A 25,251-nucleotide genomic window follows, 5' to 3' on the forward strand; every position below is an offset into this window, starting at 1 on the left:
GCATTGACTGCATGGATGATTCATTCATTTATTGAATTTATATACCGCCCTATACCCGGAGGTCTCAGGGCGGTTCAAAAAAACCGAGCTACTTGCCTTAAAAGTTATGGTTCTCCCCAGCACCTTGAGAAATGTTAAACTTCTGCTAACGAAAACCTGGCAGCCACACTCGCCGGTTACCTGTTTACAGAACTCTCTTCCAACATTGGGTCGCTGTTTTTTTGGGACTGGTTGTTCATCCGCGAGATCACCAGCAGGTCTTGCAAGCTGTGCTGCTGAACCATCGGCCTTTGCGTGACGAGGTGTGGGTTGTAGTATTTTGTTGGCTTCTTGTACGAAGCGCTCCTGCAGCTCAAGATTTCTCTTGGGAGTGAGGCACTTTCTGTGTAGCACAAAACCCAAGATTTATGTGCTGTGATTGAATACGCACAGCAGTATCGCCAGACCATTATTATTATTATTTTTACTGGATCTGACAGCAGGTAAGAAAATAAGATGGAACGTGTAAGCGCTAGAACGCCACACTGAAGCACAATGGGGCTCCTAACCTGGGTGTTTCCTCAGTCAACATCAGGCATATTCTCCAGCAAGTACAGGCAAAACCACATAACCTACCTGGCATCTGCCTATTACTTTTGTCTCACAATCATCTACCAGGTTTGTTCAGAGCTGGCACCCATTTTGTGGGTTACAGGTAAGAGATCACCTGCACTCACCCCCACCCATCTCATCATCACTACAAAGAAAAAGAGGGTATCTATCTGCACAGACAGCAGACCTAATACAGTATGAGTCTCCATAAGAGCAAAGATTCAGAGTCAGAATTGATCTTATAGCCTCAATCGCCAGTTGCAGGTGGAGAGAAAAGTTACACAGATATTGCAGTGCCAATGTAATGGAGTCATTGCAGTGCTACTGAACTCCTTCTATTTCTGGGAGAAGAATGATGTAAGAAGGCATCCATTTTCTATGCCGCCCTGTATCTGTCACAAGCAGCGTCCGGGCTGAATTTCTGAAAATCGTTTAAAATGTCTGGGCAACCCAGGTTGGAAATATGGCAATCCTAAATTATAGAACTTACACAAGATACATAACGAATTATGTAAATTGTGTTGTCATTATGTTATTCCACCCCATTCATGCAAAGGGATCAATGCAAAATATATAAGCAATTATGTATCATTCATGGACCGAAAGCAACAACAGTGAATTGCCCAACAGGTTTGCCCATTGCTATTTTCCTAGAAAAAGAGGTGCTGGAATTCACCACAATCGCCTCCCTTGTTCTCTTATGATGGTGATGGTGCCCACCTGAGAGGTGCTGGAACTGAGTTCCAGTAAGTTCTGGCTGAAAAAAGCCGTGGATTTGCCGGCCTGATTTCCATTCCAGACATGGGACAAATAAGCAAACACTGTCAATTTCTGTTTCCGTTTCTGTTTCCATTGGAATTCTCTCACATCCCTAGCTCCTGCGGCCAAGACCTGATTGCTCAATGCACTAGCTGTGTATGAACCACAGCTTGGCATTACAAAGAATGAGCTGCGGTGAGACTAGGGTTTGTCCTCCCCATCTGCCACAACCTACGCAGATCTTGTACCAGCTCTTCTCTGACATGTGGCCAGGGGGATAACACTATGGACACTGCGGTCCAGCTCCGAGGGCCTTCTGGCAGTCCCCTCACTGCAAGAAGTGAAGTTACAGGGAACCAGGCAGAGGGCCTTCTCAGTAGTGGCGCCCGCCCAGTGGAACGCCCTCCCATCAGATGTCAAGGCAATAAGCAACTCTTACTTTTAAAAGACATCTGAAGGCAGCCCTGTTTAGGGAAGTTTATAATGTTTGATGGTGTATTGTGTTTTTATTATTTGGTTGGGAGCTTCCCAGAGTGGCTAGGGAAACCCAGCCAGATGGGTGGGGTATAAATAATAAATTATTATAATATTATTATTACTGAACCACTCTACACACCTGGAAGATGTGAACTGGAAGTAGTGAATAAGCAGCACCTATCCCCTCCCCCCATGCAAAACTTCTTGGATGCACCCCAAACCCAAGAAATCAAAATCCTGAACATTTTAAAACAACCAGGCACTTCTGTACAACATCTCGCATTCTGTTGGATGAATATATCTATGCATGTTCTGCAGACGGGGCTGGCCTGAGACATACTGCTGCTGTAGGCAAATCACCCCAATGCCACCAACTCCCCAATTGCGACACTCCCACTATTGTGCCCACTCTGCTGCCAGCCCTGCCCCTGCCTGTGGCTGCACCTGAGCTTGCTGCTATGAACACAGTGGCAGTGGTAAGGGCACAGAGGCAGCAGTGAAGGCAATGGCGCCATGATGATGGTGCAGGGACTGGCAGCAGTGCAACGGTGGTGGAGGGGGGGTGGAGGGCTGGGGGGGCAAATCTGCTGCCTGAGGGCAAATGGTTTCGCCTGGAGCCCCATGGATGGGCTGCCCTTTATGACAGAGGTACAATGCGCTCAAAGTGACAGCATGCCAAGAAAACGGCTCTCACGTGCTCGGCTGACCAAGTGATGAGAGTGGTGCTGCAAGGGAAGTCTGATTTTTCTTTCCTTTGGTGCAAAAGGCAGCTTGCTGAAGAATTCGGAGGTCAAGAGGGTTCCTTTTTCATTGTTGTTCCCATAGAATGTTCTCATCCTCGGGGTGACTGAGTTTGGGGAGGCTGTGTTTTCTCTGACATGAAACCGGAAGGAGTGTTCTTCAAACGGACGGAAGTTCTTAATAGGCGGACTTCTGCAGCAAGGCATTTTGGTCACTGTCGAACTCTTCGCACGAGGAAGGGCCATTGCTGGAAAATATTTGGAAGCACATGGGCTCTCCTTACCACACGATGCTTTTGCAAACTCATCTGTTGGCTGGACCTGGCAAGGGAAAGAAGGAAGGGCTATTACAGAGTCCCAGTTGCACATGCCTGACAGACCTAAGGTGCTTTGGGATTCATCTGAATGGAAAGTAGCATAGAAACACAACCAAAGCATCAGATCAACCTCGCTGATAACGCAGCTGTTAGAGACCCAGGAAATAATACAGTTGCCACACATTGGCCTAGACTTTTTCCACTTAAGAGTGAGTAACCAAGTTTCTTGTTGGTAGCTAGGTAAAGGTAAAGGGACCCCTGACCATTAGGTCCAGTCGTGGCTGACTCTGGGGTTGCGGTGCTCATCTTGCTTTATTGGCTGAGGGAGCCGGCGTACAGCTTCCGGGTCATGTGGCCAGCATGACTAAGCCGCTTCTTGCGAACCAGAGCAGCACACGGAAACGCCATTTACCTTCCTGCCGGAGCGGTACCTATTTATCTACTTGCACTCTGATGTACTTTCGAACTGCTAGGTTGGCAGGAGCAGGGACCGAGCAACAGGAGCTCACCCCGTCGCGGGGATTCGAACCGCCGACCTTCTGATCGGCAAGTCCTAGGCTCTGTGGTTTAACCCACAGTGCCACCTGCATCCCTCAAGTTGGTGGCTACCAGACTGATAAAAATACCTGGCAGAAGCAAAAATGGAACCAATGCCTGGAGCCAATGTAGTTTCTCAACCCTCCCTCCCTCTGAATACAAGAGCAGCCTGGGGCCAGCCAAAGAAGCTGAATGTTAGATCAGGAAAGACAAAAAAAAAAAAAAGGAGTATTTGACACAGCACAAAGTTAAACTATGGAATTCACTCCTAGTCAGCCAGGATTGCTCAGTTGGTTAGAGTGTGATGCTGATAACACCAAGGTTGCAGGTTCAATTCCCATATGGAACAGCTGCAAATTCCTGCCTTGCAGGGGGTTGAACTAGATGATCCCCAGGGTCCTTTCCAACCCTACTATTCTATGATTCTACGATAAGATAACTTGGGAGGATTTGACATATTCCTGGAGGGCAAGGCTATCAGCAGCTACTAGGCATGATGCCTATGTTCTACAGCAGGCATCCCCAAACTCGGCCCTCCAGATGTTTTGGGACTACAACTCCCATCATCCCAGTGGTCAGGGCTGATGGGAACTGTAGTCCCAAAACATCTGGAGGGCCGAGTTCGGGGATGCCTGTTCTACAGCCACTGTTGGACACAGTGTGTCTCATTATAGCATTCATTGGGAATTGCGATAAATTGTCAGGATGATGTCAGCGGCTCCCGGATGGTTGCCCAGGAAAGTATAAAGACAAGGGAAAGTTTCTTGCCGTCCTTTTTTATTTCAATATTTACACAGAGAGTCAATAGAACCCAGCCTCTTGGATAATGGCATTGTCCCAAGTGAATCTCCACCCCCCATCTCTTCCATTTCCTCATTCGTCCCCTCTACGGGTGCTGCAACATGCCCTCTGTCTTTGAGCTCTTTGCTCTCCTACTTTTAAGGCTCGTCGGGTTCTTGGAGATGTAGGGTCTGGAAGGCTTTGTCATGACAACATGTCAGCTGGGTGTTGTTCCGGCTCTCTATGATTTCCCTGTTTTCCCCTTCATCTGCCTCTGAGGTGCTACCTCCATCAAACCCCTGTTGTAAATCTATACTGACTTCCTGCTCCCTGTCCCTGGAAGGGTCCACCATTCCTCCTCTGCCCCCAGTCCCTGACAGAAATGAGGAGAGTGCTGCTGCCAGGGTGGATAAAATTCAATGATTAAAAAAAAATAAAAATCAGATTTTTAAATTTTAAATTGGATTTTTAAAAATAAAATGCTTTTGGAGGAATTTTTTCCCCTAAAGATAGTTTTCTATTTAAGATACATTATAGTCCAAAGGGTATTCAGAAGGAAATAAGGATTTGTTTTAAGTTTTTCATGTGTGCTAAAACTCAAGTCTAAGTTTTTTTTATATTGTTTAACCACATCAGTTAAAAAGCATGGATACATATGCTATAATGTTATTGTTTGAGTTAAATAAATTGTTTAAATTGTTGTTAAGGAAATTATTGTTCTTCTCCTTCCAATAAAGCACAGCAGAAAAGTTGTCCAAATATAAACAGTTAGCTTATTAAACCTCCCAATAATTCCATAATTATCGGTCTATGTATTTCTAATAGTATAACCAAATCAGTAATTTTTTATATAACTGTAAAAACTACTCTGAAAATTTATTATTCCAAAAATGAAACCTTCATCTGGTTGTAAAGACTGTTTTAAGTTTATACCAGGAAGAATGAGTCTTTCTGTAAAAAATAATAATGATTTAAATCAAGGCTTACTGACTAGTGATTTAAATTGTGATTTAAATCAATTTGATTTAAATTGTGATTTAAATCAATTTGATTTAAATCAAATCCACCCTGGCTGCTGCACTCAGGTCTTTCTTGCAGGCTTCACAAAAGCACCTGGTCAGCCACTGTAAGAATAGGATATTGGACTAGATTAGCTTTAGGGCTGGATCCAGCAGGACTCCTTCTTATGTTCTTAACAAGAAGTCTATAGACCCCTATCATATTGGATCAAGAGTTTTTTCCAGACGGATTGCCCCTCTTTTAGAGATGTTTTTCTTTCTCTTTATATTATCAATAATATAAAAATACACCAAATAATTCATTAGCTGCTTACACATCCACTTAACAGTAAAAAAACCCCCAAAACATATAGCATCTAGAAATGCATCATTTCAAAATGCAACAAAGAAAAGCCATTTTGTTCAGATATATTATATTAAAGTTGCCCAGTAATAATCTGAGAAAGCCCGCTGGAAGGGAAAATCGGGGCAAAAGGCCTGTTCTGTGTTTGTTGTGTGGTGAGGCACGAGATCCAATTCAGCAGTAATTTTACAACAGAAACTCAACTTTATTACTTACTCCAGATATAAAGTTCACATCTGTTGCAGAATGGTGGCTGTTAATGGTATTCCTCAATTCTGGATTGGAATTATACTGCTCTCGGATGCGGGGTGCAGTCTGTCTGGTAAGGTCAGGCACAGAACTGTAAGGTCTCACGGGTCGGTTTTCAGAGGTCTTTGGGCTGCTGTCTGTCTCATGGTTCTGAAGCTGAGAGGTGCTCAAAGAATCACAAGTCACTTCTTTCTTGGGTTCTTTCTCATCTGCAAAATGTTCAAGCAGGAGGGTAGTCCCAGGCCCAGCTTCTGAACAATCCTCAGGCTGAAGAAGAGGAAAAATAAAGAGCAAGCAAGGTCAAATTCAGGCATGAAATGAAATGTGTGTGTGTGTGTGTGTGTGTATGCCCTACAAGTCCACAAACTCTAAATTAGTTCAGAATTTATTAGTTGCTAGGATTAAATATCATCAGTTTAGACACTCAAGTACATATTTCTTTTTTTAAAAATCACATGATGGTTTGGGAAGCAATGAATACAGAGAAAGAAATATAGAAGCAGAGAGATTGGAAGGTGAAAGCAAACCATTGGCTTTGGGGAAGTCATAGAACCATAGAATTCTAGAGGATCTCTAGGCAGGGATATGCAGCTGTCCCATAAAGGGGTCAAACCTGCAATCTTGGCATTATCAGCATTGTGCTCTAACCAACTGAGCCAACATCCCATCTTATTCTAAACTAGGGTTAGAGGAGAGAGTTTGCATTTGAATGTGAACCTACTAATTTTCAGTTTCAAAAAAAAAAAAAAGAGAACTGAAACACAGCCATTCTTCAAAATGCAAACTTATCTGAATTTTGGAATGCAGTTCTCCAACCAAATGATATTTACAAAAAATAATTATATTTGGGGGAAGTGTGCAAAAAAATTAATTTATTCATGAAAATAACAGAAAAATGCATCCTATTAGGGGAAATTGCTTACCAAAACGTGCACATTAATTAAAACTGCATATAGACATGTGTTTATTCAGAGTTCACACTAATGAATGAATTTTCATTTGAGGTTTTGTTTTAAATCAAATTTATGCAGAAATGTAGAAAACTGAATATAACTTAGAAAATGAGAAATTGAGAAAATGAAAACTGAGAGATCCATTTGTCCCTAGCCTGAACTACCTCACAAAGCTGAGAGAATAAAATGATATATCTCCATGCACACCATCCTGTGAATTTTATAAACATCATCTGGAACCCCTTGCAGGAAAAGTGGAATGGCGATACAGTAAGTAAATAAAACAAACTGGAAGCACAGCAATAAGCTACACTCAGGACACAATATGACAATAGCGGAAGAAGGATAGAAAGTCAAATTTAGCAGGGAATTTCCAATTGGCCAGACAGAAAAGATGCAATGGAAGGGGAGGCCTGCAAGGGAGAAGCTACAACAGGAGACTAGAGCTCTGGGAAGGGTCTTTAGCAGCAGGTAGAGAGAGAGGAAAGGGTAGATTCTGCAGATGTTGAAAAAGTGACAATGAGAGAGCTACCCCAAACCACCAACATGGCAAGCAAGTTGGTTATCATCTGGGCCATTTGAACTATGTAAGGGCAAATCTTAAGTTCCATAGAATTCCATCTGGCTTAAGATGAATTTCCTGCAGGATACTGATTAATTCAAGTTAGTCTGAATATGGCATTTGGTGGCGGAGAGTGATTAAAATTAGTTTACAGAAGTAGAGAATTGAGAAGGCATTTCAATTTACTTTTCCGGAGATAGCTGTGTGTGTGTGTGTGTGTGTGTGTGTGTGTGTGTGTGTGTGTAATAATTCATTAGCTAATACATTTCTGTGTTAGTCCTACCTGGGCAGAGACTGGCACCACACTTGATCTGTTCACCATCTTTTGCCTGGGAAGCTTTATCTTCTCTCCACCCGACTCTCCCTGCAGCTCGGCCTTTTTCTCTCTCAGCAGAGCTGCTTTCTGTTCTTTCTTGAGACGCAGCCCTTGGAGCTGCTGCCTGTTGACGACATTGCAGAGAATCGTTCGTAACAGACTCAAGACGGGGAGAAGGCTGCCTACCAGGCGCTGCTTACCGTCGAGATTGCTAACCCTTGAAGCCTCCCCAAAAAATTCCCCCCCAAAAGTGCATGGGATCAACGCCAGGCAGAGTGGCCTTGCCTCTTAAGCCAAGCCCAAATGGTTGCCTATTGTATGAGGGCAGCATAGCAAGACATGGGGCATGTTTTTTCCCCAAATTAATCAAGACAAGTGGAGGCAATGAGAGTGTAAGTGGCCAGACAGTATGGGCCAATTTAGCAGTCCCAGCCATCGGCATGGGAAGGTAGGTAAAAAGGGAAATGTCATGTCACCCCGTGGCTGTGTACTGATCTTTGTGAAATGTCTACACCGGAACTCTTTGATCTTTGAAAACGTTTGCGCATTCAAACACCTGTTGGAATTTTATTTTTTATAAGAAGCATAAGGGTGAGTGGTAAGACTGCACTGTCTTTTGGTTTCCAAAGGAATGTTTTGCTCGTCCAAGGTTCTGACCATCATGATTTGTACAGTATTTATTTTAGTCTTAGATAATAATCACTGGGCACTAAAGATAACAGAACATTGAAACACATCTAGCCATTATGCCTTATGGAGCACTTATTTTTAATTGGCAGTGGCCTATAAGTGAGATAAAGAAGGGCTTTCCTTCTATCTGTATTAATTATACTGTGCATTTTATCGTAAGGAATACCAAAAATGTATGTCTATGGTTAGGCCGTATATCAATACATTGTCCAAAACCAGTTTGAAGTCCATATCAAGATATCAGTTTCATAATTTTTGACCTGACAATATATCACAAATCACAATGAGTGTGTGAGCTATGCAAAAATCACAATGTGGGGAAAACTGTGAAGTTAGTCAATGCCTCAACATAGCTCCATCCTTATTTCAGGCATTGTGATATATCGCTATATCACGATGTTTGTATGGTGATATATTGTGATGTTGAAAACCAGATACTGACCAGCTCTACTGCTCATCTCTACATATTTCCATCCTTATTTCAGAGATCGTGATATAGTGATACATCACAATGTTTAGCTTTGATATATTGCAATGTTGAAAACGAGGTATCACTCAGCTCTAATGTCTATAGTCTATAAGTGAATAATTGACCTTAACTCTATCCTTTTTCAACTGCCTTTTTTTAAGGGCAGTGAAACTCCTTTCCTTTGGGAGCTGGAGTCTAGCAACACATTGGGAGTACCACGTTGGCTACCCTGAAGCAAAGTATGCTTCCTTTCACAACCAGGGCCACACAATCTGGTAGTGGGGACTTCTAGGACATGGAATGTCAGCGTCTGAAGGATATAGTTTATTTCATCTCTTTTATTATATTTCCATGCTTCTTTTCACCCGCATGAGTCACAAAGCGGCTTACATGCAATAAATAATAACACAGTTGAACATCACAACTGCAACAATAAATAATATAAAATAATCATCAGTAAAACAAGCACCTTCTATAAAACACCATTAACAGAACAACTTTTTAAAATAGGGTAAACTACACAGCCAATTTAGCAAGAGGGTTCTGGAGTTAATTGGTCAAGACCAAGCAGTGTTTGGGCATATGTAGTTTGGCAACCTCTAACACACCCGTTTTCAAATTTATGGCTCTCAGAGAAGCATTGAAAATAGAGGGTTTCGGGGCGACTCAATGAAGTTAACTGGCACTAAGTAAAGCACTGAAAGCTCACTTTCACACAGCACCCAATTCACTCCTGGAATTCATTACCCCAAGATATGGCTTATTATACTATTGGTTGCTTGCATGGGTTGTGCCTGCTCCGGAGCTCAGCTTGATATGAGTGCTCTTCCTTCCCTCTCCAGAGTTGTGGGGAGGAAAAAGAGGGTTTCTAGGGTTTTAATGAGCAAAAAACTGGGAGCACTTACCCTGCCAAGTGAATTTGGGGAGGCCTGATCCACCACAATATCAGTACTCCTGGGGATCACTTGGTGTAGCAGCAAGAATGGGATATTTAAAGTGCAGTTAAACCAATAACTCATGTTTTGCTAGATAGGCACATGATAGGAATACAAAAAGCTCCTCAGAGGGAGCCTTAGATATGATAGAGCCAAGGCCTGTTGAAGGCTTTGCCTTCCCTTCTCCTACCTGGCTGGGGAAGATTGTCTTGGTGCATATCTTATGGGTATTATCTATTATCTAATATTTAGTCCATTAGATAAGTGGTGGGCATTATTGGCATTGTAGAACCTCCTAGTTTCTGATGAGACAATGGCACTTGATCAATGTGAGTACAGATGTCTGTTGCGTAATTTGCAACAAGACCATCTGAATGTGTGTGGATGGCACTTCACCTGGAAGTTACATAAACATAAAAACACAAGACACAAAAGCCTTTGTCAGGAAAAACAACAACACATTAGGGATTACCATGAAGAAAATTGGGGGGGGGGGAGAGAGAGACTAGAACTACAAAGTTCAGGGCTGGATGACAATTTAGCAGGTTGCGCTGTGAGACAAGAACATCTGCTGTACTCTTCAACTAGTTGATCAACCTATACATTTAGTAAAAAAGAAGAAAAGATAGCAGCAAAGTTTTCCAAAGTTTTAAGCCCTGCCTTAAAAAGTAAACAGAAAGAAGGCTACCCTGAAATGAAGAAATGGAAAGATTTAAATGTTACCTAGCTCTATACTAATGGTCCATGGATAAGACAAAAAACTGATCCTAGCAGTTTCTCCCCCTTCCCCCCAAAAACCCCCAGCAACCTCAAGTCCTACACCTCCCTTTTATTTAAGACAAAACAAAGAAAAATGACATTTCTTACCTGGCAAACTCTTCACGTGCTCTGGAAGCTACTGTTTCCTGGTAGATTGAATTATTGTGTTGGAAAAACTTGTCGTATTTGTCTGAATCTGAACTGGGGTAAATTCGGCGATAGCCTCCTGTATTTTTTTCCTCATACATCTCCGCTTGCTGGAGCCAAGCGGCCTGGGAGTTCTTGTATTCCTCAGCCCTGATAAAATCACCCAAGAAAAACGGTTAACAGACAAAACGTCCACAGTGGGAGACCTCTCCATTTAGTGTTCATGTTGCCATTTCAGCTTTTAAATTATATCTGTTTAACTCAACCCACTAGGACAAAGCTTGTTTATACAGCTTTTAAACAAAGTGCAGAGATATACACCATTCACAATTGTTTCATATCCCCTTTTTTATTAAAAAAATGCTAATTAACTAGGTGCAAAGAGCTCTGAAGGAAACCAGTGTGTGTGCAGTTTTGGCAGGCCCCCTTCTGTCTCCCTTCCCAGCCCAATACACTAGTATAATAATGGCTTTTGTGTGGTTTTCTAGGCAATGTTGCATTCTCCAGACTGGGAAGGAAGGAAGGCCCATCCTTGCAGTCTTTCTGCAACATAAGAACTCAGTTTTATCGCTCCTTATTTTCTTCACAGGAAAAGATAAGGAGGGTAGAAAAGAAACAGGACGCTGCCCCAAACCCTGGATCTTGCAATCCAGCTCTATTTTTGTTCAGTCCAAGCCCTATCCATATATGAGAGGGGACCTAGGCACACTAATGGCATTTAGAAAACTGTAAGAGTGGGAGCCACCGCTGGGCTCACTTACACTTTCTGTGTATGTAATCCATGCTTACTCTTTCCTGAACTACTTATACACAGACTGCAGAGGAAACTCAGTTTGAATGATGGCTGAAAGAAGAGGCACACTTCAAAAATAAATAAAGTTCTGTTCTTTTAAAATTTACGTCGCGGTATGAGGATTCACAAGTTACACTTTTCTGCACCAACTAGTTCTGTTCTGGGCACATAATGTTTACAGAAATAGCGAGTTTCCTCTTGCTTTACGCCCTATCTTTGCTGAAGGCTGTGAGGCTCTTCTAATATTTCTTAGAAAATTTGCATAGCAGAGACAATAAGGATGATCTAGCCCTGAAGTTATGCCCCAAGTGTAAATGAGCCCTACAGCACAAATATTCACACTGTTATCTAACACAGTCTGGACTGTTGGTTGATTTTCCGGCTCTAAACACTTTCTGCCGTACGGTAATATGCAATTTCTTTTATCAGAAGCAAAACCTCAATATTTTACCACCTCATCTCATGCCTACACACACACACACACACACACACACACACACACACACACACATTTCCCCAGCATATTCCATCCAGTTTATCAGGATGGCAGGAATGATGTGGCACAATTGCCCAATTTTAGCTTTATTTTAGGAGTGAATAAAATAATACTACAAAACTCGAGTCTTGCTTTCCTGTGATGAGATGGCATATATGCACGAAACCTGGCCCTATCACAGCCAAAGCCTGCGAGCTGTATACTGTCCCCAATAGATATATGGACTCATTTTTACGTGTTCCCCTTTGAGAAATGTTCTTAGTTGTTTTGAGTGAGGTGCCGTGTGCTTGCTTATAGGTTAGCTACGTTGTTATACAGGCAAAAACTAGATGCTAAAATACAGATGCATCTAAAATCAACAGCCAACAAGCAGAGAAATGCACAATGTTGTGACATCACCAGGATATGGGTAAGTTGTATCAGACATTAGGAGCGGCGGGTGAAACTAGGCACAAGGCTCCATTTTCAGCTGCGGCAATGCATATATTTTAGTTGCAGCCTAAATTGCCAGATAATGTGTTGGATTCATCAACACTTTGCTAATTTCGCTCTGCAAATTTCTATTTTAATACACCTGAGTAATCCTCATTTAAAGAGGACTACTAAATGGACTGAAAGTTATATTAAATATATGCTTATTTGTTTGTTTTTCATACAGCTCATGGAAGAGCCAAAAGATTAAAATCCATTGCATTTAAACGCGTTTTGCAGATGATTTACAAATTCCTATCTGCGTAATCCCAAGAAGCAGAAGAAGAACTGAAAAGGTCCCACCTGGATTCCCGGTTGGGGCACTGCTTAAGGCGCCGCTGCTTTCCTCGCCGTTTCTCTTCCTCCAGTACTTTCCGTTTATCGCATGCACCCAAATTGATAAGAACCAGAGTATCATACAGGAGCTGATCTTTTACTTCTTTGTCCAGCCATGAATCAGTACTGAAGCTTGGAGAGTGATTCACCTGGATGGGAATTAAACCTATATTTGAATTTGCTACAATTTGAAATATATAACACAAAAATTACTGGGAGAAAAAATAACGTTGGAAGATCAAAGACCTATTTACTGGGGAAGTAAGCTGAAACCAACATTTAAAACTTTCAGCGTTGAAGACTGTTTCCTGCAATAGCCTTAGGGGCACATCTGAGTTATCTAATTATTAATCACATGCAATTAGCTACCTTGAGAGAGACCCTTGGTGACTGCTCCTTAATTATGGCACTCCTAGAGATTTATCAGAATTCTTGTTTCAGCATCTCTCTACAACTTTGAATTTGCTTGCTTACCACATTTTCACCCCCATTTCCCCTCCTAGTTGCTTAGGAAAGGCTGCAGAATCTTCTTATTTGGTTTCTGGCTTTTTAAGGTTGGGAATAAGTAGATTTTGAAGGGCAAAGCTAGGGAGGAGTGAGAGAGTTCAGTACAGAAGACTGGGGCCTAGAACTGTATTCGGATAAAATACTCATCAGGGGCATACCCTCCAACACGCCAAGGTGAAAAACCGGGACGCAGAGGCAGACTATTACAAAATTAGGCTTATACAGAAAATAAATTGTATAACAAGTTGTCATTTCTGAATGCTTGATGGATTAGCATGCCATGTAAATTTAATCACACTGGAAACCATAAATGCTAGTTATGGATTTCTTCTTAATTTACTGAGAGGAGATGTGGTTGTTTCCAAAGGTAACCGAAACAAACTTTTAGTCATCTAAAGAAAAAGGAGAAGTACTGTACATTGAATGATACACTGTACTGAACAACTGCTGCTCAATGATAACAAATCAGAAGATTCTTCTCAGGAATAAGAAATTTGTAATCACAGTTAGAAGAGCAGGAGGTGTTTTGCAACTCCTTTTTGTTTAAATATTGGAGCGTGTATAGACATAATTGGAACATATAACTGTACAGATGATTTTATGGTCACATTTGAATTTGTATTTCTAATGGAAGTATTTTTCATTTTTCTTTTATGTAGACCAATGTACATTTAAATACATTAAGGTCATTAATAAATTCGGTTTACGATGATATATTTTAATGGATGCCTTGCTTTGTTGGCTTTCTTTCTAAAATTAACAAGACCATGAGTCCTTAAAATGGGATGTTTAGAAATCTAAATAAACAAGAAGACAAAAAAATGTAAACCAGAGGCTTCTGCTACAATAGACAGACAACTGGCTTAAGATAAAGATAGGGAAATACTATGGAGTGCAATGTGTAACTACTAGACTATGAAACTGACCATCACGGGACATCATGAGGACAGCTAGCTTAAGCAGCTTGAGTTTAGTATAAAGCCTAAATCCATTAGTGACTATTAGATATGTGACAGCGAAAAGTACAACCTGCTTGCCTTTTTCTGGTGAAGTTGGCTGGCTCCTGCCAGAAGACAGAAAAATAAGTTGGATAACCTTTTGCTATGACCCAATTTGGCAGATCCAATTTGTTTTGGATCCTCTTAGAGGATTTGTTTATGAAACCAACTGACTGTCTTCCCAGTTGGGAACGCCAATGTCCAAGGGCAAGTGTGTGTTTTTTTAAACAACTCCAAATACATTTCCTGTAGCCGAACGCCCTCTGCTGGGCATCCCAATGCTTGGAAGAATTGCCACGGGGCACATGAGCAACAAACTGACGGAAGGTGGGGGAAAGATCAAAGTGGGTTTTATCAATGCATTTTGGGATTAATAGCAGCTTCTTTAACCCCGCAAAGTAGGAGAGAGAGAAAGAGAACTCAGATGTTTCTGAGTCTAAGCTCAGGGCCATTTGCTTTCTTGAGACATACCTCGAGCAACCATGGTTTGAGTTTTCGATCCAGCAAAATGTCAAAGCCCAAGATCTCAAAGCAGGCACTCCACATGGTGTGGTTGGGGAAGCAAGTGAGATAGTTATGCTTGATGATAGGATGGGCTGATATCAGTGTTTTAATGACAACATCTTCAATGTCCTTCCATATCTGTTCCGTTTCATAGCCATTCTGCTCCATGTGCTCATTAAAGGTGGACAACTTCCTTGAAAAAATTGGGGAGGGAGGCAGAGAGAGAGAGAGAGAGAGACAACATACTTGAAGGACTTGCATTCTGTTTTTCATCCGCTGCTTTCAGCACGGAGAAGCTGGGGTGCTGCAGCCGTAAGCTAAGACCATCTGCACAACTTTCCCCTTCACATTAATTAATCCGGATAGCTACCAGTTAATACTTCTAAAACAAAGGGAAAGGCGAGAAAGCCCATCCTTCTGACAGTTTTGACCTATCCAGACTGAAGACTGGGTGATTATACTGGGAGAGGGGCTCTCCAAAAGGGTACCGAGAACTCATATACATTGCTCATAAGTAAAGGTAAAGGGACCCCTGACCATTAGGTCCAGTCATGGCCAACTCTGGGGTTGTGGCACTCATCTCGCTTTACTGGCTGAGGGAACCGGCATACAGCTTCCGGGTCATGTGGCCAGCATGACTAAGCGGCTTCTGGCGAACCAGAGCAGCACACGGAAACGCCATTTACCTTTCCGCTGGAGCGGTACCTATTTATCTACTTGCACTTTGACGTGCTTTCGAACTGCTAGGTTGGCAGGAGCTGGGACCGAGCAACGGGAGCTCACCCCGTCGCAGGGATTCAAACCGCCGACCTTCTGATTGGCAAGCCCTAGGCTCAGTGGTTTATAGAATAACATAATTGTAGAGCTGGAAGAGACTGCAGAGGTCATTTAGTTCAACCCCCTGGAATGTTGGATCACCTAAGGAAAACATTTCATGTTGTTAGTCAGACCAACAGAGAGATAAATAAAAGTCAGGCCCAAATCCTGAAGTTAGGCTGGATAGAGCTACAGGGGACACTCTGCAGGATGCTTAATCCACAGGGGAAATTGGGACCAACATAGGGTCATCTAGGCCATAGAACCACTTCCCATCTTTCACTAACCACGGCACAGGGGAGTGGCGAGAGCCACTGGGAATGAACTCCTGTTTCTAAGACCACATCTTAAAGCACCATGGAACTCTTATGCCTACCTCAGAAATAGATTACTGTAAATGCTTTCCCCCACTTGGACACGAGTCTCCTAAAAGCTTTGAAAAGTTGAGTTTTAAAGCTATCTTTCTGCCAGGTTAGGAGCCGCTAGCCAAACACTTGAAAACTAGAAGGACAGAGAGTGAGCAGATATGATGGAAAAACAAATCAGGGCACTGACAGCGATCCCTTGGCACTGGAGTTATAGGGACATCTGTTCTAGTAACTCCTCCCACTTGTCTCTTGATCTGCCACATTGCAGACCCCATTTTTTGGACAGCAGCACAGCTTAACACTGCAGAAGTCAGGCTGCACTGCTGATATTTCAGCCGCTTACCGGGAAAGCCCAATAATACTAAGGAAAAATACCAAAAGCATATCAAGCCTTTGCCGCAGTGGGCAGAGCACTGCAGAAGAGCCTCAGCCAGCAGACTAACACAGCGCTAGTGATCAACAGAAAAGCCAAGAAATTCTAGAGGGGGAAATATCGAGACAACAATAATTAGATCGAACTGACCGTTCTGCGCAAGATTTAGAGGGGAGGCTAATTACACCCACCGAAAACAATAAAACAGAGGGCGGCAATCCAGCAATTCCATTTGCAACAAATTCATTTGTATTTCCTTTAGGGGGGGATAAATCCAGGCTCCTCTCGCCTGCTCCAGGCACCCTGCTGTTACTCATCTGAGCTTTTTAAATGATTTATTTCACCTAATGATGGAGAATGCGCCACGTTGCAGCTGAATTTGGAGAAATGTTTCCTAAACACGTATGAAATGGCCATAAAGATTCATGAGAGCAGGCCCCCCAGCTGTGATTATTTTAGAAAACATTCTGTACCTCTTGCTACCAGAGTCTGCGTCTCGTACAAAATTAGCGCTGTGCTTGTTAATTGAATAATTAGTCAGGTGCATACAGACGTCGTCCTGTAAATAATTAAACAAACAAGCAGGTTATGAGGCTAGAGAGATTTCTGCTTCCCTTATGCTGTTTCTTCAGGATGTGGGGGGGGGGGCAGAGAAGAAGCACCTTTACCTTTACCAGGCTGTGTACAGTATACTGAATGGCCTTTACATCCCTTTTGGACCTATGAAGCTGACATCACTTTCCTTAATTCCAATTGGAATTTTGAGCGCATACCTCTTAGATGGTGGTGGTTGGGGGGGGTAGTTTCAATATTTCTGGACTCCAAACTCCTCAATCAGAATAGATCACATAAGGAAAGTGATGTCAGATTCATAGAATCGTAAAAATGAAAGAGATAACAATATGTACACAGACGTTCTTCATAAAACACAGGAGTTCAGAATGAAACCAAGGCAAATGACAAAATTATTACCCCCTCCTGCGTCTCAGTAAGGTGGCTGTTGTTCTATTCGGACAATAAAGAGAACAGACTATTTTAATCAAACCACAGACAACCAGGCTCTGCCTGAGAATTGGCTGTGGCCTCAGACTTCCTTATTGCCTTTAGGGCATGATTATCTCTTCCACGCAAACCTATGTAACAGAACACAGGCAAACATGCATTTTTGGAACTCTGAAGGCTGGAGGAATGATTCAGAGTGGAGTAGTAAAAAGGTAAAGGGACCCCTGACCATTAGGTCCAGTCATGGCCGACTCTGGGGTTGCGGCGCTCATCTTGCTTTATTGGTCGAGGGAGCCAGCATACAGCTTCCGGGTCATGTGGCCAGCAGTAGTGGGCTTTAAAAGGCTTAAGCAACATCTTCCTTCTATTACTTCTCTATTCCAAATTGCTCCTTCCCCCTCGCCCCCCCCAGCTGTTTAGTTGCTGTTTTTTGTTGTTTTTTTAAGGCCCCTTCTAAACCAACATTAACAAATAACTTCGGGGTTAGCTCTGTAGACAAAGGTTGCTGTGCAGGCTTCAGAAGGATAGAAGGTAAAAATATGTTAAAAACCCAACTTAAATCGGTGCAGGAGTTCTGAGCTTCACAAAATGCGTCCCTTAGTGCCCCCTGGCCCCATGCATTTCCTCATAGTGATGCTTATTTCACAGGACAAAGAAAGAAACAGTGGGATCTGCAAAGCAGCTCCATCATTCCAGCTGGAGGAATGCTGCAAAGAACTCTTCTCCTTGCAGGTACCGGCGTTTCCCATACTTTTGATTTCATCAAACCAGCTGTGTGAGATGCTTCCTTATGAATGCACACCCTTCAATGATTTATGGCTGTTATTTACGACATTGCTGCATTCCTTTCGATGCCACAAGGCTTGGGTATTAATTCTTGGAAAATACAGAGGAAGCACCTGATGAATTATGTGGTTTGAACCAAAAGCCGTCAACATTTCTTACAAGCGCGCTTGGTCACGTCAACAGGAGCCTCCCTTGCTTACCAAGTTGCTGTGTGATGGGTCCGAGTAGGCAGACGTCGCAAAGCGCGCAAGGCCCTCTTTATAAAGAAAAACCCGTAGCGGTTCACATGATGTTACCAGCACATAAATCCGAAGGTCAAATTTGAAGCCATCAATGATGAAAGGCTGTGGCAGGGTGGGGGAAGGGAGAGAGATAAAATTCTTAAATTAGATATCTAAAGGGGCAGGAGTAGTTTGATAAATCTGGAGAATGCAACATTGCCTAGAAAACCACACAAAAGCCACTATTATACTGGTGTATTGGGCTGGGGGGTGGGTAGGTTCACTGGCTTCCTAAAGCCTTCTGGGTACTAATTCACATGTTGCATTTAACCCGTGGACGCCAAAATGGCTTGAGTTTCTCTCTTTCACAGAGATTCCAACTGTGTGCATTGACTGATTCAACCGCACCCTTGTTCCATGTTCACACCAGAATGTTACAAATAGAGGCACAGCTTCAGTCGAACTCTAGAACTCCCTTCTCTGGAGGTTCACATCTGACTTTTTTTCTGGAAACCATTAGGAAATGTCTGTACTAATAAGCAGAGTTGGAGGGGGCCTTGTAGGCAATCTAGTCCAACCCCCTACTTCTTGATGAAGAAAACCTACAATAACCTCAGCTGATGGCTGTCCAGCCTTTGCTTGAAGAGACTAAATACCCCCAGGTAACTGGCTCCATTATTAAACTGCTCTTACTGTTTTAAAGGTCTAACACAGGCTTCCTCAACCTTGGCCCTCCAGATGTTTTTGGCCTACAACTCCCATGAGCTAGCAGGACCCATGAGCTAACAGGACCTACTACTACAACTCCCATGAGCTAGCAGGACCTACAACTCCCATGAGCTAGTCAGGTATGATGGGAATTGTAGTCTCAAAACATCTGGAGGGCCGAGGTTGAGGAAGCCTGGTCTAACATCCTGTATTTCCACACTTTACTTTGCTGTATATTTTAAACCTCTGCTGGGGTTCTCTCACCAAAGAGTACTTGTCCCAAATCTGGATCTTGCCATCCATAAAATTCTCTTTTTATTTACCTGTTTTCTCCCCAAACCAAAACTTACTGTTATGGGGGTCTCCCCCCCCCCTAATGGTTAACCCCAGTGATCATGCCCCCTGCAACTTCAGCCCATTAGACCTAATCCTGCTATCGGGAGCCATAGAGAAAAGGAATCATGCCCTGGCTGAATGAAAAAGGAGGTAGTGATTGCAACTTGCTATATATGCACCCACAACATCATTGGGCAGGTGTGGATGCACCCACCATTGCTGGGACCACTTACATCCATTTTCAACTGGACACACTTCTGGGTAATGCAGAGCCAATCTACAATAAGCACTTTTCAGGGGCGAAAATATGCCATAGATCTGGATAGCGTGGGGACTATATAGAAAAATCAAGTATTCCATGGATTCTAGTCATCCCATCACAGTCTCTTTGCCTTATCCCACTTTCGCCAAAACTCCTGCTTTTGAGTGTGTTGCCTATGTATTCTCCTTCCTTCAGCTCCCTTCCTTCTTGAGCACTCCCATTCCCAAATCTCCCCCCCAGTCTCAGTCCCCCTCTTAGCGTCTTTCACCCTGATAGCATGCAGCTGCTCTCTCTTGGTGCTGGATGTTAGGACCCTTTCAAAACAACTCCTTCTCTCAGAGTTGGTTCACTGATCAACATTATTTTCGATGGATTGGCATTTCCCTGAAATTGCACACTATGAACATCTTCAGTATTGCAGCAACCAATGACTAGAGCAGGGATGAGGAGCCTGTTTCCTTCCAATGTTGCTGGACTCCCATCACTCCCATCAGCCAGCATGCTGAATGGTCAGGGATGATGGGAGTTTAGCCTGAGCTAAAGGGACGCACAGGCAACACAGGCAGCCCATTTCGAAGACTAATAAAAGGGGTTACCTTTGAGATATAGAGCTGGCAGATCATATCCTCTCCAGGTTTGATATCTTTCACAGATCTTGTGATAAAAATGCCTCTGCCTTGACAACCAGAGTCTGGCTTACAGATGTAGGTTTTGTGTTTTTTTGACCTGCCAAATGCTTGCAGTTCTCCATAGCTGAGAGCAGTGAGGAGGAAAGCAAAATATACATTCTCATTTGATGTAGTACCAGACAGTGGCATAATAATAGTTCAAGCTAAAGTAGTGATAGTAATGGGAAATAGGCCTGATACCATCACGAACCACCCCAGATCTAAGGTTGTTTGTTTTCTCTCTCAAGACATTCAGAAGAAACTTTTGCTGCCTTTCACACTACCACTTCCCTTCAGGCCCCTCATCCTTCCGTTCCTCGCCAACCCCAGTGATGACCAGATAGTTAAAGGGAAAACAAGATGGAGTCAATAGCTCCAGCAATATCTTGCAGCAACCACATTTAATGAGTGAGCTATGGGAAAGTTCACATTTCTCACATACACTGTCAGTTCAGAGATACTCATGCAGGCTAAAGCTAAAGGGCATCCTTTCAGCAGGTCAAACCAAGGATCTTGACCCATTAGAGGAGACTCAAATAATCATTCACCTGCTCATCTATGGCAAGAGATACTCTTCCAGTGAAAAAGAAACCTTTGACAAAATTTGGACCTCTTTTACTTTTGCAATATAGATATTGATGAGGGGAGGAAGAACAGAGTCATGAACAAATTGCTGTGGACTAGGCACTTGTTTTTATTGTTTTTGCAAGGCTGCATTAAAGGATCGGGGTGGACTTTGGTAATATGGCCCCCTGAGCCAAGGATGAAGTTTACTCCCCCGCCCATATTTATTAGTTTCACAATGATTCATTTTGGTACTATTGCTTTTTTATGGATCTTCTCAGTAGGTACCTCTATGAATATAGGCAGTAGTGGTAGGGATCATAGAATTGCAGAGTTGAGAAGGACCCTGAGGATCATCTGGTCCAACTCTCTGCAATGTGGGAATATGCAGCTGTCCCTTTCGGGGATCGAACCTGCAACCTTGTTATTAATTAATTAATTAATTAAGGTCAGCACCATGCTTTAGTAGTAGTAGTAGCTGTTGTTATAATAATAACCGTGCTAAATATGGCACTGAAAGGATGCTGCATTTTTCAGAACTGAGTCTGGCAACTAGGCTTTCTCTCCATATCCTGAGTTGACGAGGACTGAAAACAATGTTGGTAACATTGGGCAGCAGTTAAAATAAGGGGTCTAAGTCCCATCTCTTGGTATCCCACTTTTTGAAGGGCACTTGCCCTCTCCTGCTGCCTCATTCTTTCATTACAACCCTTTAATTGTATTGGTTCCCAGGCCTAAGTCCACATAGATAATGATGCCTGCATCTGAAAATGGATAATGTGGAGATGAAAAAAGATGCAGAAAAGACCAATCAAAATGGCTAGGGGGCTGCGGCATCTCTCCTTATAAGCAGTGCTATTTTTCTAGGAAAAGCAGTGCTGGAGTTTACTATAAACACCTCCCTCGCTCTCTTATAATGCCAATGGTGCCCACCTGAGAGGTGCCAGAACTGAGTTCCGGCGAGTTCCAGCTGAAAAAAGCCCTGCCTGTAGGAAAAGGTTACAACCCTACGAGAGTGTATGGAGGTTTGAGGAACGCTCAGATGCATTCATTTGGTTCATTCCACCCCTACAAGTTACAGAGAAGATGTGCCATTTTTCTCACCAGTTGAGATAGTGGCCCATGGACAAAACGCACAGCCCACTCAGGCAAGTGTCCAGAAGAGCTTTTCCACAGGACAGAATCATTTATGATAAGCTACATAGGGCTTATCCACACTTCCTCTTGTTCCACTGCTTCCCCGCCACCCGGGGGAATCTGCTCTTTGGCGCTCAGTCAGAGCAAATGGCAATTTAGGTTTTCTTCAGATTTCCATTTCTTCCGATCAATAGCTAAAGAGCGGGTTTTCCCTTGGAATGGAGTGAGGTAAGGGGAAAACCACTTTCTTGGCATGGCACAAGCGGAAATGTGCCCTTAGTGTGGTGGTGGCATTTTACCAGACAAGACCTGATAAAACGGTTTTTAAAAACCATTTGTACAAAAGTTCCCCCCCACCCTTCCGACTTTGCTTCTCCACTCTGTGTCCACCCGGATTCCTCAATCTCTGCGATGATGAGGGGAAGCGAGCCAAGATGGAAAATGATTTAGGAAAGACTCACTCAGCAGGAAGACACCAGGTCCTGGGAAAGAAGTTAAATTCCTTCGGAAAAAGCTTTAGCATCCTGCCCATGTTCCTGGCCAGAAGATCCTTCCTACAGATTTCCAACATCCCAGGGAAATGGTTTATTTTCTAGAAAAGGAGTCCAAGACAAAAGCCTGATTGTTGTCTAGGCCTTCAGATCTTTCTCATGAATGAAAAAATGAAGGTGGACGTTTTAGCTCCACCACTTCAGAAGGAACACCAAGTACCTGGTAAGTTTTCATTTCTAGCACCCGTTCCAGTGAGACAGAAAAATCTGTCCAATACAGAGTCCAATCATCAACTTCAGTTGCCTCCCGGAGGCCACACATCATAGCAGCCCGTCGCACTGCATCATAGAAGAGAGAATGGTGTCATCAGCATTTAATAGATACATCTGCAAGAGGAAACATCGGGTGGGGAGGCTTGTTCAACTCAGAGGGTCACATCAAATACACATCTAAATCTAAAATGCTGCCGCTAAGTTGTACATATTTTAATTCCATGGAATGAATGTAAGAGAAGATAATTCGCTTGAGCCTGGGAGATGCCAAGATACAGTTGGTAGATACGTAATATTTATTCTGTATCATAACATTTCCCCCTGCAAATTCCTACCCTAGCCTACATTTATTTAGATAATATATATTCCACTTCATAAGGGATGCGGGTGGCGCTGTGGGTTAAACCACAGAGCCTAGGACTTGCCGATCAGAAGGTCGGCGGTTCAAATCCCCACAACAGGGTGAGCTCCTGTTGTTCAGTCCCTGCTCCTGCCAACCTAGCAGTTCAAAAGCACGTCAAAGTGCAAGTAGATAAATAGGTACTGCTCCAGCGGGAAGGTAAACGGCGTTTCCATGCACTGCTCTGGTTCGCCAGAAGCAACTTAGTCATGCTGGCCACATGACCCGGAAGCTGTACGCTGGCTCCCTCAGCCAATAAAGCGAGATGAGTGCCGCAACCCCAGAATTGGTCACGACTGGACCTAATGGTCAGGGGTCCCTTTACCTTTACCTTATTCCACTTCATATGCCAAAGAAAAGCTCTTTTGACAAACATTAGGCTGCCCTTGAAAAAATATCAATATTTTTTAGAAGTAATGATAATTTTAAAAAATGCAATGTATGCGGCTGTGTTTTAACATATGTTTGTCACTAAAGTATGTATTCAACTGCAGTTGTGACCCTCTCTCTCTCTCTCTCTCTCTCTCTCTCTCTATATATATATATATATAGGTAAAAAGATCTGGTCTTAACAAAATTCCAATTTAAGTCAAGAGACACTTAAAAGTTGCTCCCTAGTGCAAATGGTGCTTTTCTCACTGTTTAGAACGGTGACTGAGAAATAAAGCCAATCTATTATTTCACAACTGGGGACAAAGAAGGGCACTCACCACTCTCGTACTTGCAGTTGGTCAGATTTATCACTGGTCATCTGGAAAACAGAAGAAGAAGAAGAAAGACAGAGGCAGACAGGCAAAACCAATTCATGGTCTTATTGCAAAGCACCTGAGTACCTTCTGGGACCTCTTTTAAGCCTTTACCTCCAGGTGTAGATGGTTCAAGTACCACATTGCCTATGAACTCACGGAACGCCACAGGGGGCGCCATAACTATGATGTAGACTGGAAGGTGAGAGGCGGTGAGGGGGGGGGCATTGAAGTTTGGCATTGTACAGGGTGCTGCTGAAATTTGAGACCCCGAGGTCTGCCACTGGGGTTCTGGGTGTGTTGCTGCGAGTCTAATGAGTTTAATAAATAAAAAATATACAAAATAATTAGCTTCTAAGCAGTCTGAGTAACTCACCAAATGTCATGTCAGCAAGAAATATGCTGCCAGATCAAGACAATTGCTGCTATAGAGAAATTTTCACCTTCTCCTGCATATGACCCCAGGAATGGCTGCACAAAGCTGTGACCCTTTCCTTCGGAAGCCTGTTTGTATATCCATAACAATATTATATTGACGATTTTTTGAAAAGCCTTGCAAATAAGCTGCAAAGCTTTATGATGATGATGATGATTAGTCTGCTAAGCTCCATCTCTCCTGTAGCAACCCACTACATTTCAATACTTGGCACAGAGGAACAATGGAGTGCTCCATCATTCCCCCACAAGCCCCCTTTATATAGAATATCGTTTATTACGGCCATAGGCCCATACAGGTAAAAACAACACAAGCCCCCTTTCTCATCTGCATGCAATTCCTTATATCTTACGGCCATCAGGAAAACGCTTAATTACAGGGCTGTTTTAGAATTAAAACCAGAAACGAGCTAAATCTTTTCAGACAGTGACAGATGCTGGTGGAAGTTTAGTAAAGTGTACAAGCTTCCTGCTCTCAGATGGGGTGCAGAGCTTTCCCCCTTGGCCCTGCATGATTGCACCAGGGTATAGCACCATAGCTGGAGACTAAAAGCGATGCAGTGATCAAGATTTACTTCAAAGTTGCTTGCTCGCCGATCTCTGCAGTCTCAGAGTAAGTGAGTACATGCCTCCCAGGGCCTTGGGTTGAGGTATCAGATGAACCACAAACAGTACGGTTCGTTTGGCAGAGAAGCTGCCTTGCTCTAAGGCCAATCGGGCATGCAGCTAGATTGCCAACAGCCAAACCTCAAACAGATTGGAAATTGCTATAGAGAGCAGAATGTTTTTTGTTTTGTATAAAAAAAAGTGAGGAAAGCCAGTTGAATTTGAATGATACACCTGCGTTCAGCTCATCACTCACAGGAAGGCCCAGACAAGTCCCTGTTATTCAGCCTATTCTATCTCAGAGGATAAAT

General features: G+C 43.0%; 1 protein-coding gene across 9 annotated transcripts in view; it reads right to left on the reverse strand.

Annotated features, from left to right (window-relative positions):
- The window catches only part of TTLL6 (tubulin tyrosine ligase like 6), a 37,916-nt gene that overhangs the window by 3,351 nt on the left and 9,314 nt on the right, over window positions 1-25,251 (reverse strand). For 6 of the 9 annotated variants that reach the window (XM_083582675.1, XM_083582673.1, XM_083582674.1 and 3 more), the window contains 13 exons: window positions 23,864-23,901; window positions 22,701-22,819; window positions 22,451-22,581; window positions 20,217-20,373; window positions 18,294-18,437; window positions 16,779-16,864; window positions 14,716-14,941; window positions 12,707-12,888; window positions 10,605-10,793; window positions 7,611-7,767; window positions 5,780-6,079; window positions 2,522-2,888; window positions 181-382 (listed from right to left, as the gene is read on the reverse strand). In XM_083582675.1, coding sequence (XP_083438801.1) covers window positions 181-382; window positions 2,522-2,888; window positions 5,780-6,079; window positions 7,611-7,767; window positions 10,605-10,793; window positions 12,707-12,888; window positions 14,716-14,941; window positions 16,779-16,864; window positions 18,294-18,437; window positions 20,217-20,373; window positions 22,451-22,581; window positions 22,701-22,819; window positions 23,864-23,901 — 2,298 coding nt within the window. Of the gene's footprint in view, window positions 1-180; window positions 383-2,521; window positions 2,889-5,779; window positions 6,080-7,610; window positions 7,768-10,604; window positions 10,794-12,706; window positions 12,889-14,715; window positions 14,942-16,778; window positions 16,865-18,293; window positions 18,438-20,216; window positions 20,374-22,450; window positions 22,582-22,700; window positions 22,868-23,863; window positions 24,574-25,251 lie in introns of those variants that run through there. The other 3 variants (XM_083582679.1, XM_083582680.1, XM_083582681.1) reach the window with 3 other exon arrangements.

Source organism: Podarcis filfolensis (genome assembly GCF_964270895.1).
Source record: "Podarcis filfolensis genome assembly, chromosome: 13".
NCBI classification, from domain to species: domain Eukaryota; kingdom Metazoa; phylum Chordata; class Lepidosauria; order Squamata; family Lacertidae; genus Podarcis; species Podarcis filfolensis.